At 34.6% G+C, this 16,887-nt stretch overlaps 2 protein-coding genes across 6 annotated transcripts in view; one reads left to right on the plus strand and one right to left on the minus strand.

Annotated features, from left to right (window-relative positions):
* Positions 1 to 30: 30 nt before the first annotated feature.
* ETFRF1 (electron transfer flavoprotein regulatory factor 1) lies at positions 31 to 6,564 on the plus strand. Of its 4 annotated transcripts, none has more exons than XM_062591886.1 (4): positions 31 to 97; positions 973 to 1,061; positions 1,156 to 2,195; positions 6,348 to 6,564. In XM_062591886.1, exons 2-3 carry the CDS (start codon positions 1,011 to 1,013, stop codon positions 1,369 to 1,371), a joined length of 267 nt encoding a protein of 88 aa, XP_062447870.1. In that variant the 5' UTR covers positions 31 to 97; positions 973 to 1,010; the 3' UTR covers positions 1,372 to 2,195; positions 6,348 to 6,564. The 4 variants fall into 4 exon arrangements, with proteins under 4 accessions (XP_062447870.1, XP_062447860.1, XP_062447877.1 ...); XM_062591876.1 differs by having other exon boundaries at positions 51 to 122; XM_062591893.1 differs by having other exon boundaries at positions 73 to 92.
* KRAS (KRAS proto-oncogene, GTPase) overlaps positions 3,077 to 16,887 on the minus strand; it is a 25,182-nt gene continuing 11,371 nt past the window's right edge. For both annotated transcript variants that reach the window (XM_062591855.1, XM_062591847.1), the window contains exon 5: positions 3,077 to 6,668. In XM_062591855.1, the coding sequence (XP_062447839.1) occupies positions 6,552 to 6,668 (117 nt within the window). In that variant the 3' untranslated portion in view covers positions 3,077 to 6,551. The remainder of the gene's footprint in view (positions 6,669 to 16,887) is intronic.

Raw genomic sequence — 16,887 nt, forward strand, 5'->3', positions numbered from 1 at the left:
GGCGGGGCCACGAGGGGTACAGCGGTGCTTCCCGTTACGGCATTGCCGTAAAGCGCGCTAGCGGGGAGGGTTTACGGCACGTCGCGGAGCTGGTGAGGTACTGACCTTGGCACCGCCGCCCGGTACCGCTCCCGGGACCCGGGTGGGGGGGGGCGCCCCGCACGGGGATGGGGGTGGGGGTGGGTGCGGGGGTGGAGGAGGTGGAGACGGCAGCGGGCTGCCCGGAGAGCCGCGGCCAAGTAAACGTTACGAGGCCGCGGCCGGGCGGGGCCGTTTACAGGAACCGGGGGTGACGCCCCCGTCCGCCTTGCTCGTGTTTCTCAAAACGATAGTTTTAAAAATCGTTTAATACTTAACGCATTTGTTTACTGCTACTAAGACAGTCTCACAGCTGTTTTTCCAGTAGACAGCAGTCTTAATTTATAAACGCCTGTAGACGATTTCAAAAAAAAAAAAAAAAAAAACTTATGAAAGCAGAAGTTGTAGGAATTCATACAATTTAGATAGGTATGTTTGTTTATATGTGTGTGTGCGTGTGTGTATATATATATATATATATATATAAAATATATATATATAAATCTTACTTCTTCAGCACAGACCAAAGGTAAATAAGATGCCAGGCCAGCAGACAGTAAATAGGTAAGAAAGCCGCAGATAAACAATGTGAAGGTAAACAAATACTGCAGCAGTTGGAAGGTTTGGGAGGTTTCTGATTTTGTGTTTGAGATGAAGGCAAAGGGCAGGATGGAATAAAAACTGGAAGCAAAAATTAAAAAAAAAAAAAAAAAAAAAAAGCCAAAGGGAACAACACGAAGTAGGAACAAAAAAAAAAAAAAAAAAAAAAAAAAGGAAAGCAAACAATAACAATGAGATAAAGAAGTCTGGCTAGAAACTGTAATTACTATAGAAGATTAGGCTGAGATTTACCAACTCCCATAGAAGACTAATATCAAAATGATTATTCTTTAGGTAAAAAAATCACACAAGAATAAAGAGTTCAATGACATATGAGAATGGCCAATTCTCTAAGAGGTGAAGTGTTGAATCTTTACAAAAATGTAAGTGTCTTAACTGCCACTAGCACTTTCCTTAACTAGATAAGAGCCTTTTGCTATGAACTCAGTCTAAAAAAATTTTTTCTTCTTCTTCAAGCTGCTGTACCTTGGAAGGGAGTATCCCAAAGGAGCAGACTACTTTAGAAGCCGTTTGAAAGCAGCTTTCCTAAAAAATAAAGATGTGAAAGATCCTGAAAAAATTAAGCAACTGATTGCACGAGGAGAATTTGTTATGAAAGAGTTGGAGGCTTTGTACTATCTCAGAAAATACAGAGCTATGAAACGGCGCTACTATGAGGATGACAATAAGTAATTGGTGTTACTGACTGCATCTGATGATACAAATCAGTAAGAATAAACCAATAAAAGAGCTGTAACTTTAAAAGCAATGAAAAGCATGTGCTTCCAACCCATATAAAATACTTACAGTTTGCAAATTAGGGCTTTACCATCCCTTAAGGGATTGCTTGAAGGATTTAGGAGTTAGGTTTTCTATTATATGGATTACAGACTTTTCTCAACTCTTACCATCCCTCTTGAACTGTAACCTGATAAATGAAAACACTTTTATAGGAAGTGGTGGTAATATGATTCTGTTCTGTTTCACTTCAAGGTAGATGCTGAACAAGTAACTTCTTATATTTACCTGAAGAGCTGTATGTTTTAATGATAATTCAAGTTGCTACATTTCTCTTAAATAGAAGACTAATTTTTGAAAGTCTTTAGGTTTAATGATTGTTTTCCGCCATAAATGAGCATTTTCTCAAAATTATGTTCTTAAAGATTTTGACTGTATCTGCTTAATATATGAGTCATCTTGGCTGAGACACTGTCCTATTCTATCAAAAAGACACCGCAGGATCAGGAAGAAGATGAAATAAAGCAGTAACATCTTAGACCCTAAAGGCAATTCCCGCTACTCCCAATTTCTGATGTTTCGTAACTACTGCTGCAGACATATAAAACATGATCCTTCTCGTGGGCAAGCAGAACTTCGACCATGGCTGTTACTCCACAGCTAACTCTTTGACAACCGTGGCTCCACAAGCATCAACTTGTGCCATAACCGATATTCTGTACACTTACTGTATTTTTTTCCCCATGAAATTAAGTGACACTGGAACCTTTGAAATACACGTAAGTAATCAACTCAGTAGAACTGCTGGCAATAGCAAAAACTTTACATGTGTAAATTCCAGAATAATATCAAAAAGAAGGGCAAATTTGATAGTAAGCTACTTTTAGATGAATTATGTGCTTTAGTTTCTAGCACCACACTGATCTGAAAAACAGTCCATCCACATCATGAGCTTATTAACTACTCTCCAATATGTTGCAGTTTAACCCAATTCTGAATAAATGAATACTTCTGCATACAAAACTTATCTCTGCCTTCTTAATAACTAAGAATGCCTTTTTAAAAAAAAATCTTTTTCCCTCAGGAAAATCTTAAGTTACTTAATAGAGCAGTAACAATTTCACAGTAGTTTCTATGAGGACACACTGAGTACTAAAGAGCATCTTTTGTATTTTCTGGAAGCTTACAGCTTTATAGAAGAAAACTACTGTGCAGATGGAGAATGAATGCAGAATAGCTATTCAGGCTATTTTAGCTTGTAGACAAGACCAAATCAGGTCTGTTATGGGACAACTGAAAATATGACTGCTGAGGCATGAATATGAGCTGTTAGTCCATTAATTCAGGAATAAGACTGTGGTACAGCCCACGCAGCAGGTACCTGCGAACGTGAAATAAAAACCTTACCTGAAATGAAGCTCTACTCATAGCAGTGTGCAGAATGCAAATAGCACAGACTAGAAGTGGGTCACTATTACAAAGCATTTCATCAAAATACTGCAACCCTCTAAGAGGAAGGCAAGACCAGTTGGTAAAGACAACAGCTGTATGAGCAATGAGAAGTGCAAGAAATAAATTGAGAACAATTGCCAAACACATACAATTCATGGAATACTCCCTTCCAGAGATGGGCACTAAACTGCTTAGAAACACCAAGAGGAACAGAAACTCACAATAACTTTTTATTACATTACAATAAATAGGAGCAGTACAGTTTGACAAAAAAATGACAAATTCCAGATCACCTCACAGCACATACTCCTAAAAACATTAAAATTTTTAAAAACAAACAGTGGTCTTCTTAATTTTAACTTAATGTCTGGTATGACCAACATTCCTAGGTCACGCAACCAACTGATGGAAAAACTGGATCACACTGCATATGTTCCACATCAAATAAAGCACAATGTACAAAATGTGCATGTTTCAGTTTACACTATACAAAAATAGTTAAAATACATTCCAGGTAAACATATTACATTAAGAAATTGTTCTAGTAAGAAGTTGGCACTCAAGAGGAAAAAGCAGAAGTATTTTCAACATGAAAACACAAGACAGTGGAATAAAGAATTCTTATGTTAGGAAAGATTTTACCATCTATGTAGCTTTATGTAAACTTCACACAAAACGATTTGTTTACTGTTTGATGGTCTTCGAAGGTAATTGTATTGCTTCATTGTACTGATAAGAGTGGAAGATTATGTATCCATTATCTGTACCCATTACAGAAATCCTGTTATTGTAACAAATTTTATACTGCAAAACTTTTAAGTTAGCAAAAATTTTAGGGCAGTGAAACTGGTCATGAGAATTAAACTTCAGTTTTGAGAAAAACAATGACAAAGTTGTTTACCAGAGTTACATAAAGCTACTGTAAGAAGGTGTTATTCCCTGACACATGGCAACTTAATGTCTTAATGTGGTATGTGATCCACATGTTCATTTAGTAGTTACTATCAGAAAAGATAGCATCCAGGTATGTTCTTTAAAAGCATTTCAAGTAGGGACAGACAGAAGAATTATGAAATCGACTTGTGCAAGCTGCAATCCAACATGCTTCACCAAATCTCTACAAATATTAAGACAAAACTGCACAACAGTGGCAAGGATGTATAATTTCAGAAAGTCAATAAGGACTAGTCTAAATAGATTTTGTACTAATTAGACTGGTGATTGGTATCACATTTACTGAAAAAGCTTTTATATATAGCTTTATATTAGAGCTATATGCATCCACATCTGATGATTAAAACATTACCATTAAAATTTTTTCCTAAAAGTTTAATTAAATTAGCCTAAAAGGTTTCATACTGGCCCTAATTTTACATGCAGTGTGACTCAGTTACCAAAAATCACAAATCTTAATATTACTTTGTTTGTTCGAGGTATACTATCCACTTTTGCTACACTGTTCATATACATCAAGAAAGTGTCTATAATATGCAAATAACCAACTATCTCCAAAATGTTTTAACCTTAGAAGTTGTAAAATATTTTGTGACGTTAAGGATTTGTTCCTGTTCCTTATTGGTCCTTATGATACAATGTTAGGTTCTGCTATCACCATCTTTCAGAGTGTTTTGTAATCTAAAGAATATCTTTCACATCCAAGCTGTAAGAGGATTTGTGTTTTGGTGGGGACTTTTTGGGGGTGGAGGAGAGCAGGAAAAGGCATCCATTTGCTAAATTCTCCCAGCCATGAAGAAATTAAAAGAACATGCAGCAATCCAGACAGTATACTTATTGATTCCCCTGCCAGCTTTGCAGCTAAGAGTCACTGCTGTTTTTTTTCTATAGAAGCAAAAGAATACTTTTCTTATGCAGTTGCACCTTTGACATCACATAAATAGTCTAAGTTACACTGGTATATGAAGATTCTACTGCGTAAGACTTGGAACATAATTTAGATGTAAGGGTTTAGGAATATCTTGGATTAGGGCATTACTGCTACTCCCTATTCCAAACCAAAACTTTACCAGTCCAGTGTCCTGAACTATGGCTACTTCAACTTCTTGTGTTTTATCTCTCAGGGTACACTGGAGTCACATTTTCAAATTTTACTTTGCACCTATCTGAGCTAGGTGCTAATAAGAAGTGTACCTTCAGGAACTGAGGCCCTAACTAAAACAATCAAATACTGCAGCATTTACAATAAGACAACAAGATTTGGTAACACTGGAGTTACTGGCTCTTATTTTTTGGTGCAGAGTAACTAGTTTACTGCAGTACCAAAAATGAAAGCTTCTGCAAAAAATCTGCATTAATTCCAATCAGGAAACAAAAGTCACAAGAAAAAAAAAAATACAGAGAAAGACAACATTGAAATCTTGGTCTAGCTTCATGACACTCTAGACACTGGAATGCCACTCACCAACTATTTAATCTGTGCAACAAAACTAGTATTTCACAAACATCACACAAACAACATTGACTCTGGAAACCATGATCTATGCTGAATGTTTGTGCAAATTCCACAACTTTTTATGGCATAGTGAATTTCCAATTTAATTGCATGAAGCAGCTAAATTCAAGCTCATTCATTCAGTGATTTGAGGCTACCAGAATTTAAAATTCCTCCTGTTTTACACAAAATGGGCATCTGGAAATATATAATGCCACCCTCGGGGGAGGGTGGGGGGTAAATGATTTTACTGAGCTATATAGTTTAGTAATATTCTGATTTAGTTCTTATGATAAATTCTGGATCCATGTATGGATTAACCTAAGAAATAACTTGAATTAAATTGAATTAACTTATCTGTTAAGGCGTTCTAGTATTTATTAGAGACACTAAGAATGAAATCCTGTACCTCCTGAACTACTTGAAGGTTTGCTACTGGGGAGTCAGGAGAGCCAGGATTTCACTGTGGTCTTCAGACAGAAAACGTTAGTGAAAGTCTTAAAGCAATGCATTAACAATAGCAAATCAACCTAATTAGAACTTTTACTTTTTCCATTGCCAGATGTGCATTATTGTCTTTTTTTATTTTTTCTTTTTTTATAGAAAAAATATAGTATTTAAGAAGTGACTGTGACAAATTGCAGTGAACATTTTTGTGAAAGTTACATCTTTACATTCATTAAAGTTGATCTGAAATGCTACAAGACTAGATGCCTAGAAGCAAAAACTACAGGAAGACTATAAAGGCTTCTGGTCTCTCTATATCATCAGTCTATAGTGAAAGAAAGTCTGAAATAACAAAGTCAAAGTTTGAATCTCTTTTGCTAACTAGCCCATTTTCTCAACCAGATTTAAAAACTAAAAATATTAAAGGGCATATTTGAATGTAGAGAGTATCAATTCATTGTTTTGTTTGCACACAGAACAGAAATTCACAACTGGTAAGAAAAATAGGAAGTTAGCAACTGTGCATGCACCAAAGAGTCCTAAGAGAGTTCTCAGGTTTTTGTTTTGTTTTGTTTTTTCACAGGCATTGCTAGTAGTTCAAGAACGAACACTGAAATACTGGCACTTAAGAGGAATGAAGTTTCCACTGTCATTTAAAACAAGCATTCAGGTAAAGCTAACAGGATCATGAAGCAGAAAGTAAAGTAATGCTAAAACAAATGCTAATAATTTAGTGTAATGTACAAAAATTACTTAAGTACGTCTTAAGAATAAGGATAAATTGTATTTACATAATTATACACTTTGTCTTTGTCTTCTTTTTCTTCTTTTTACCATCTTTGCTCATCTTCTCTTTGTGTTTTCTGATTTCTCGAACTAATGTATAGAAGGCATCATCAACACCCTGAAAAAAAATGTACATGAACATATTGAGATCACACTAACAAGACCTATGTGCCCAGTGGGGGAAAATCTGTTTTTTCCTGACTAGATTAGGTGAATTGTGTTCAACCAGGAGTCTGTTTTGCTGCCTGCCAGGACCATTTAACACTGCTCTTTGCTGACTTTGTAGAGTCTCCTCCAAGTGCCTTGTTCTCCAAGAAGGGCACCTATCTGCCTGCCCTTTTTCTCAGCAATTAGGAGCCTCCAGGTGACTTATTTCTCTTGGGTTGATCACAGATAACCATGTATGTCATATTCCATTAATAATGTGGGAAGGAAAGAAATCTATTGTAGTGGCCTCTCCTCCATTTAGAAGGGGGCACATGTCACAAACTAGGGAAGTAAAGATACCATATATTTAGAATACAAGTATATGTATTGCTAATACTGGATTTCAGAACAAAGTTCATTGTTAGCTTTGTTTATGCCATACTAATCTATATAGCGGTTATAAAAATACAGATATTTACGTAGCAAGAATTCACAAGCAAAGAGATAGTTATGATGAATCTACAGATTCATTTCTCAGACACACTGATTTACTAATTACACCAGTTTTGTAGATCTCTAAATGAACAATCCAAACAATTTGTATTGCAATGATAAATTAGTATTTAATAAATCATTCTAGTCAACTTACATGATCAGAGGCAAATGATTATATTACCTATGACATATATAATCTACAATTACTTAAAACTCCACAGTTCCAGTAGTTGCACTACAGGAACAAAAGCTTATGTGTCTTCATACTGAGTAGTTTTCACTTTTGGAGGAAAATTGTACCTGACAAAAACTGACTCCAGTCAAAACATATCTAAAGCCAACGTATCTAATAACCTAACATGAATCATGATCAAGCACAATGTTATTAAGGTATATTTTGTAATGACCCATTTATGTGGAACAATTTCCTAGCTTTCAGGTTGTTCCAAATACCAAACAAGTTTGCATGTTGTCAGCTAGCACTTTACATTTAATAGCTTGAGAATGGACAGTTAAAAAAATTAATAATAATCATTTGGCTAGAGATGAAAAAGGTCCTTTACTCTTCACTGCCTTTCTCCTTATGTTGTCTTTTATACATATCAGAAATAGATGTGTAATTTTAATGCATCACATTAGCAAACTGCACCACTGTAGAACTGAGTCTGGAAATTTAGCTCTACAACTAAGAGGCAGCTTCCTACCTTTTGTCAGCTAGAGAGTTTGACTTCAAGCTGGCAATAAAAATCAACACTCTTTTTACACTTGTACCTACTGAAGCATACAAATGGAGCGCTATAAAAAGCAGAAAAACACCACCACCACCACCACAATCACCAAACTTCATTCATTACTGTTTTGGTCAATCACCAAATGGTGATGGCTTAACACAGACAGCTTGAATAACAGCGAGGTGTTAGATAGCTCTCCATAGAAAGTAAGTAGTTTTCTCAGTATAATGTTAACTTACTAAAAATTTTCACATTCCAATTGCATAAACAAGTTTACAAATTATTGATGTTCGGTTGAAGTCTTTGGCAGTCTATGTTATCTCCCAATATTAATATTACATTTTTGCAAGGTTTCATAATATACAAAATATACTTGCAAATAAGTTATTTTACATTTTAAAATATTACTATTCAAAATAAAAATGATGTATCATGCTTTATGGAAGAGTACTCTTGTTTCTGAAAAAGGTCATATTCACCATGAGTCTTTTTAAGAATTAGAAATACTTATTACTATTTTTCAGAGAGCTAATGCATTTTACCTATAACTGCAGCATTAATGCATAAAGTAAACATGTTTACACAGGGAAATGATCTATCTAGAAATAGTGATGGTTTAAAGTGCACCTACTGCAGTAGTCATCTCAGCGAACTAGGAGGAAAGTATTAAGAATCAATCACAGCATGCAGAGAAGCAATTTTGTTCTTAGAACGCAGAAATGGTATATATAAAAAAACAGAACTGAGCAATATTCTCCCACAAGACTGCTCACATTTCCTTGCAAAACTGCCTTTCAGTACTTCTCACTCATTATCCATTATTAAGATGAATTAGAAAAATTTCATTACAGTCGTTGGCTTTCAGCAGCATTTTCAAGTGTGACACTAAAAAATTGCAATTAAAGTGTTCAAACGAGCATTCCTCCTTCATTAAACTGTTTTTAAAATACATACAGAAGAAATAACTTGTATAAAATAATATTCAGAAAATATGATGGGCCTTTAAACAAATAGGACTTCACATTTATAGTTGAAGTTTTTATTGTACCTACTAAGGAACAAAAATAAATATACTGTATGTTGCAAAATACTAGGGAATGATTTAGCTTTCATTTTTTTATTTTCACATTTGTAGATCAAGCCTTTAAAACGATGGAACTATGTATTTACTAGTTTTGGTTCTGCCATAATTTCTCTCTAACCTAGGTAATGAATAATATAACATGACATACAAAACTAAGTTTAGAACATTTGTAAGTTAGGACTGGAGAGCTCAAAATAAATTGAGATCTTTCACTTTTCATTAAGTGAATTAAATTTTAAAAATGCAATTAGAATAGAGGTAGTGGAGTTGAATGGAAAAGGTGCTTTGTTTACAGTAGATCCCTCTAGGCCTTCAGTGCTGTAAGATCAAAGGCAGTCAACCTTTCTAGTTACTTTTCAGTAACAAGGGCCTTCATGCAGCTGTCCTTCCTCTCTATAGTAATGGAGATACTGTGCACAAACTTTTGGAAAACATCAAATGTGCTGAACATGTGCTTTAAACTGAGACTTGGGATTGGAAACTCATCACTGCACGTGCCTAGTACCTCAGTAAAGGTGCATTTAATCTGAAAGGCAGTGCTTGAGAGCAGGTTTCTGCCTACAGGACATACCTTGTTCTGGACAGCTGTCTTTCCAAAGGGCAAGTAAGGAACACAGAGTGAATGGAAAAAAAAAAAAAAAAAAAAAAAAAGAGAAAAGAAAATAAAGAAAGAAAAAGAAAAGAACAACTCTGATGTTGTTCATTCAACAAGGAACAGCCTCCTCCTGGCTACAATTTTTCTTTGGGGCACTAAGTTTTTTTTTTGTTTTGTTTTGTTTTTTACATAAAAACTTTAATGCTTTCTAGAAAAAGATCCTGTAAGGATTCTACATTGAGTCTTAGTAATTTATATATTTTAGTTTCATATTTTGTCTTGCTGTTTGGAAGTGACAAAATGAGCAAAGTGTGTTAAGTACTTTCTGCTTTACAGCATAACAGCAAAAGGAGTTAACCTCTTGGAAAGCATCAGCAGTTAATGGTAGTCTGGGTAGCCAGTTTTCAGTTACCTTGTGAAAAGTTAACATAACTAAGAAGGCATCCCATTAGGAGCAAAAAGATAAACTGAATATTCCAAGAAATAGCAAAACACTTTTAACCATCAAATGCAATTACCCTCAACAAGAAAGGGAAAAAAACAATAATAATGAGTATTTCTGAAGTTTCACATATCACACACTTGCATCTTTAGGTGCTGCTCTTAGCTCATCTGCTATACATTAGATTCACCTAGAATACATGTCTTCTTACTGAATGAAAACTAAGACAAGCCAGATTCTTTTAAAAGCTAGATTTCTCATGCCACTAGAATCACTGAATAATTATCAAACTACTACTACACGACAAGAATTTTTGAATATGCTTTCTCCAGCTTAACCTCCTATTTATAACTTAAAGGTATTTATGCAGAATTTGCTTTTGTTTGAAGACAAGTATTTTCTGTCCTGAGCAGACACTCTTGAAGTTCTAGACAGAGGCTTATATCCAAGACTGTTTTCTGAATAGAAAAAGAAGGGAAAAAGAAATACTATCTAATGTTGACGAAAAACCTTTCCCGTGATCTGGGAAAAATAAGAGAAAGTAGTATTTCTCTGGGAAGTGGGTTGAGAGAGTGTGTACCTTGGCTGAGCTACTGAAAAGATGTTTCCACAAAAAAATAAAATGAAAAGGTCATTCCCACCATGCCATTCACCTTTTCCCAAGCAAGTCCACAGGAAAGAAAGGCAGACAGAATTCAGAACCTTTAAACTCCTAGCAGGACAGAAAGAAAATCTTCAGCCTGCTTTGAGGTATACAAATGAACGCTACCCTCACTCCCTGCTATCAGAGTCAGTCTAGGAAATACAAAGTTATTTACTAAGGGCAAAAGAAAATGCTTTCCCGTAGGAAGAAGGGCTCAATGAACATGCTCAAACCGTTAACAAGGAAGAAATAAGAAAATGAGTAGCAACACTTTAAACTGTCACATAAAAATAAGATACTTCACATCATGGCTGTATTAGTAAGGTCTAGTAAGACAGCAAGAAATGGCAAAGTGCGTTTTCAGGAGGACACAGGAAATTGAATAAGCCTATTTAATTCATATCACTCATCAAAAGGGATCTTGTCAAGATGCTGCTGTTTTAATTTTAGGAAAACTTGGGACTTAAAAAAAGAAAGTATCTGGATAGAACACTGTGGTGAGATACGCAAGATGTTCTAAAATGAGCAAGAAAAAAACCTCTTAAAAAACAGACTTTTTTTTTTTTTTAAAAAAACACAATGGGAAATCCCAGATCCTCCTCCTCAACAAGCATATAAAGAGCAACAACCCACTTCCTCCACTGTTGCAGTCAGAGGTCAAGAATTAATAGGATAATGATATATTTAAGAAGCTATTTTGATGGTTTGTTCAAAAAGCACTGGAAGTGACTTCTATGTCACAGTTTCTTCATTTCTTCTCTCCCTCTCTTTTATTCTTACAGTGGAATACATTGATACAAAAGGTTGTTTGTGACTCTCTGGCTGTCTTATTTTTTGTAATTTTACTATTTCTTTTTTCTTCTTCATAAAGCCTTATAAAAAATAAACCCTTCCGTTTTGTCCAGATTTGTATCACTCATGGAGATACAGTGACAAAAAGGGAGCTTGAGCATGTGAAAGAGTGAGTGAACCCTAACGTATATCTAGAAATGATGCAATGAAATGTTTTGGGGAGTGAGGGGGGTGACATGGCATGAGAAAACACTTGAGAATTAAGAAATCATATATTCCTGCTGTTACCCAGATATTAACTGTTATGCTGGACTTCACTTCAACAGTATGTGCAACATATCTATATTAAACTTTTTCCTCTTAATCTCCATTTCACAGATGTAGAACTTTATATGCAGTAGACTTCCTGTTAATCTATTTGTCAAAAAAACAATAAAATAAAGCAGATACGTATTACTATGCAACTTAGGTGTTTGCTAGTAGTAGTTATTCAGGACTAGTGTACTGAAATTTGATTGGTTTTAATTTTTAATTATGTAATTGGTTAACCATAAAATACCTGATTTGCAAGACACTGTCAATCAGCTTTATTTGGCAAGTGATTTGTAAAACTTACCCTATTAAATTATGAAACTTACACTATTACATTACAAAACTTACCCTGTTACATTACAAGGCATTTTTTAATTTTCACGCACCCTGGAGTCTTTTCTTCTTTGCTGATTTTTTTCACTCTGTACTGTCGAATCTCTCGCACCAATGTATAAAAAGCATCCTCCACTCTCTGCATTGTAAAACACAACTCCTTAAAAACTGCTTTCATTAACAGCTGTGATGTATTGGGACAGCCATGGCAGGGGAAAAAAAGAAACACTGAAACTATGAGCTTTACTTGAGGGAAGTACATGGATCTCCATGTAGTCAAGAGAGAGGCTGTGTCTATACTGAGTTCAGAGATAAAAAACAAAGATCCTGTCTGTTAGAACAATTCAAAAAACTGGAAGAAAACTCTCAAAGATGTCATGGAGTAAGCTGCAGGACCTGCCTTCTCAGCTGATTTAATTTCTTTCTTACATAAATTCAGTTTTGTATTTAAGGTAAATTTTGAGGTTTATTCCAGTACTCAATTTTTTCAAGTGATTATTTTTTTTCCTTTCAGTTATATATTTATAATGCTGAGCTTGCACATTTTTTGCTTGATAAATACTTAATGCAAGCAACTGAGACACACCCAAAAAAAGTTATGGATGACCAAGTTCTATGAATATTGCTACTCAGGTTCTCTTTTTTTCCTTTCCTTCTATGAAAGGTAACACTTGGATAAAATATAAGAACAATTTTTTCCATTACATACGTTGCAGAAAGTAATACAGCCTGCACTTCTGAATCTTTTCATAGACTTTTATAGGCATGAATGTATTGTACAGGCACTACACCTTACTAGATTGGTAACTAGGGGTGTATATAGAAACATACACAATTAGCCACTTGTTTTCATTTCTTAGCCAAACTGAGATCCTGTTATTGCTTGGACAGGGAAAGTAAAGTAAGCCTTTCTATGTTCCGCTCTTTAAATAAGCAAGGTGTGCCTCCTTTGCAAAATCTGTATAACAAACTTATAAAAAAGTCTGTATCAGGTAGTGTTGTAAGAAGTAACACAGAAATATGTGCTTCTAAGAAAAATACATTTAGGACAATTCATTGTAAAGTATTTTTAAGAAACCTCTCTTCAGTGTATTATATTTCAGAGTAATTTTCAAAAGTAATTATACTGCATTACTCTAATGTATTTATAGAAGTTACTTTTACATGTAGAAAAAGCAACAAGTTCATTATTGATCACAGTTTAGAGCTTAGTTCCTATCAACATACAAAACACTTAACTACTCTCTCTGGGCCAGACTCAAACAAGTGCTAGTGTCCTTTAACAACACTTAAGGAGCACAAAACAGTTTGTGAAGTTCTACCACTTAAGTAGAAACACAGTCTGTGATGTTTTGCAGCTCAAATTTTTCTCCAGTTAAGGAGAGCTAGTCAAGTATTTATGGGCTGACACAAAGCTATATTCTTTACTCTCTCTGATCTCACTCCTCCCCTTTTTGAAGCTGTGATGTTTAGGCCACTTGGAGAGACTATACCTTAAGCATTAAAAGAAAAAAAAAAAATGAAGACAGAAGATATGTTTTGTGAATATAAGACAAAAAAGGTACAGCATCAGCTTTAAGTTGTTTTAAACTCATTACATCCATGGATAAACTCAGGAAAAAAATTAGATAAATCTGTGGGGATGCTCTTGCAGGAGCAAGGTACATGGTTAGCTGCAGCTTTTGAAGGCATTAGCAAAATTTCTTCTTTGCCTTCCTGTTAATTACTTGTCTCCCCAGTCAGATCCAAAACAGGTTTGTTAATTTAACACTAACATTATTTGGAAATAAAAGCGGAATTGACTGGAGGTCAAGGAAAACAGTATGACTGTTTAAACCTTCTATGTATAAATAAATAAATATATAAATAAAACTTTAATATTATCAAATGTACAATCTGGGCTTTTGGGGGGCAAATTTTCTGTAAATTGTCTCTAAAGTTCATCTTCATGTTAGGAACCTAACAACAAAAATAGCTAACATTTATTGGTTCGGTTACTAGGACACTTTGCTTGATTTATGCCATGGGCTACCATGTTTTAAAACTCATTCTTAACACACCCTTGTTTATCAAAGGATTCCCTCTGAACTACAGCCATTTGATCTCAAAGATTAAATGAATTAGATTTTATTTCTTGTGTTATATTTCTCTGTAACATACAATGTGCCTTCTGAGGATGTAGTGTGAGGTGACAAGTCTTACATTTCAGGTATGAAGGCTTGCAAAACGTACACAAGGCCATTAAAAAAAGGGGGGAAAAAAGTAAAGCTCATACTTTCATGTTTTTCTGGATGACGAGGAAACTTACCCCTATAGAGAAAAAGAGTAAACGTTGATCAGTTGCTATGTGCCAAAGCACAAGCTGTACAAGAATCAACATATTTGCCAATCTACTGTTCTGCAGTAGAAATGCATAATTTGATTACAGAATTTTCACATAAGTAATTAGATAACAATTCTTCATTCAAAGTTTATTGCCAACTTCCCCATCACCAACAGGAGCTGTGATTTGCTTTAGCAATGCAGAGAGAGAGCGAACAAGAGAGAGACAGACACAGGGGGAAAAGAGGTTGCTACTACAGCCACCACCAAGAACATAAAACTTATGAACCCTGTTGAAAGAAATTATTCTGAAAAGAATTCTGTACAAAAAGATACATTTGCTAAATTTGTTAGAACAAAGTAACATTTTTAAATAGCCAGGTACCATAGTCTTATATCATTAATAAGTCATTTCAATACCAATTTCTTTTTAGTTTTCAATATTTTTTCCCTACATGAGCCTAATTCAGTTATCTAAAATATGATCAACCGTATCTTTTAGTTGTCAGAACTGGAAAGTAAAAACATCCTTCATCAGCTATTAAAAATTTCAAAATCTAAACTACTATTCTACTTTAGAAGTCTGAAAAACACCTGACCTTGAGGCAATGTTTTCGATGTGCTCTTGGCTTCTAGAAGAAGCATTAATTTAAAATATGACTATTTACAAAGAAAAGCTATTTCAATATAGACCAAAGCATAAACAAGGATTTTCATATGTTCTGCTTCTGTAAATAGTGCTTAAAAGAAATTTTAAAAAGTTAGCCTTAACATCTTGAAAATGTTCTGTCCACCATTACAGTCAATCTCCTAGAACTAACTTATTAGACAAAAATCAAAATTACCCAGGTGTATATGAGTAAAAAGAACACTAATCCTTAAGAAGGTTAAATACTAAACTAATATTAGTAAATTCATCTTATATATTACACAAAATTAAAGTTACAAAGTAAGCACTCAGGAACTTCCAGAATTAAAGCTGTAGTGCTACCTTAATTTCACCCCTGCTGTGTGTATGTATGCTTTTTTTTTTGCTGCAGGTATTTATCTTTATGTTACATAAATAACAAAATTGTTTTTGTCATGATTATGGAGTCATTCACCATGCAAGTTGGACGCCAGAGTTTTGTTTCAATATTATAAAAACAAATTTTTTTTGCTGTAGCTAGCCTTGTCCTTGGGAAGAACTTGCCTTTTTTGGAAAAGTTCTACCTTCCAACAAACAACTGACATGAAATACCTCAGCTCACATTGCAACATCTGTCAAAATTATTTGTAATTGAAAACAAGGTTTTAAAATGGAAAGCGTTAGGCAACCTTCAGACACAGCTGTACACATGACCTGCAATAAAAACGACTTAGTGTGAAATACTTTCAATATCATTAAACAGATCTGACACAAAGCCCTAAAAATACCAAGCTGGCTCAGGAAAACTGTTTAATTTACGTCATTCATTTCTTAAATCTTAATCAAGATGTAGGAATAGAATCCTACAAATAGCGCACCAGTTACTTAATCAAGGCTGGCAATGGTTTTCAACTTATTTCAACTGATTTTCATCACAAGTTTGGGGCCTAAACCAATTGTATACACAGCTGAAATAAGCATAATACTTTAATGGCATCCTTGCAAGTTAGATCAATTTCTTCATTAAAGACTTTACAATTGTGTTTAAGTATTTATTCTCAACAGTGACCCCTAAGTCTTTGGGAAAACCATTACTACTCTTAAAATTTCTGCACATCTGCTCTTCCTTTGATTTCAGCACTAACAGGGCAGTTGAGACACATTAGAGAACACCCCAACTAAAACAAAATTCTATAGTCAAAACACATTTGGGTTTCAGTCCTAGAGCTTCTCCTTGTATAAACTGTATACAAATAGAAGCACAGTAACAATTACAAGATCTGGCCTTCGCAAGGTGAGGGTGGTAAAGTTTTCCCCCTCAATGATATTACTCTGAGCTTTATTCTCATGTGGATAAGGAAGAATTTGAATACAAAGATTGTATCAGACACAGGAAAGTGAAAACAGCTGTCAGAATAAAAGACATTCACACCCTTCTGAATATGGATTGTGAAAGGCTGAGTAAAAGTGATGCAACATGCCATATAGTTATAAATAGTATTATTAGTATTTTTCATAAATTACATTATATTCATTTCAGTCAGTCTAATTTTTAAAAAATCATAACCTATAGCCTTGTACCTAAGCCATAGAGTCCACTAAGCTAATGCGTTACTCTAGGCACACAATGATTTGGTACAAAATTCACATGAGCACTTGGGTTAAGGCACAACTTTTTTTGCATTAAAATTTACTTCCTTATTGCCAATCAGAATAAGAACAAATACACTCACTTTTAGAATGAATTATTGCTATATTTCATTTCAGTGTTCTCCCCTTTCCTATTTTGACCTTATCTACCAGTTTTTAACAA

The sequence above is a fragment of the Rhea pennata genome, chromosome 1, assembly GCF_028389875.1.
Source record: "Rhea pennata isolate bPtePen1 chromosome 1, bPtePen1.pri, whole genome shotgun sequence".
NCBI lineage: Eukaryota > Metazoa > Chordata > Aves > Rheiformes > Rheidae > Rhea > Rhea pennata.

Coding starts and splice junctions, on each gene's coding strand:
- ETFRF1 (XM_062591886.1), top strand. CDS start 1,011: ATGAGAATGGCCAATTCTCTAAGAGGTGAAGTGTTGAATCTTTACAAA. Junction 1,062..1,155: donor TGTTGAATCTTTACAAAAAT/GTAAGTGTCTTA, acceptor TTCTTCTTCAAG/CTGCTGTACCTTGGAAGGGA.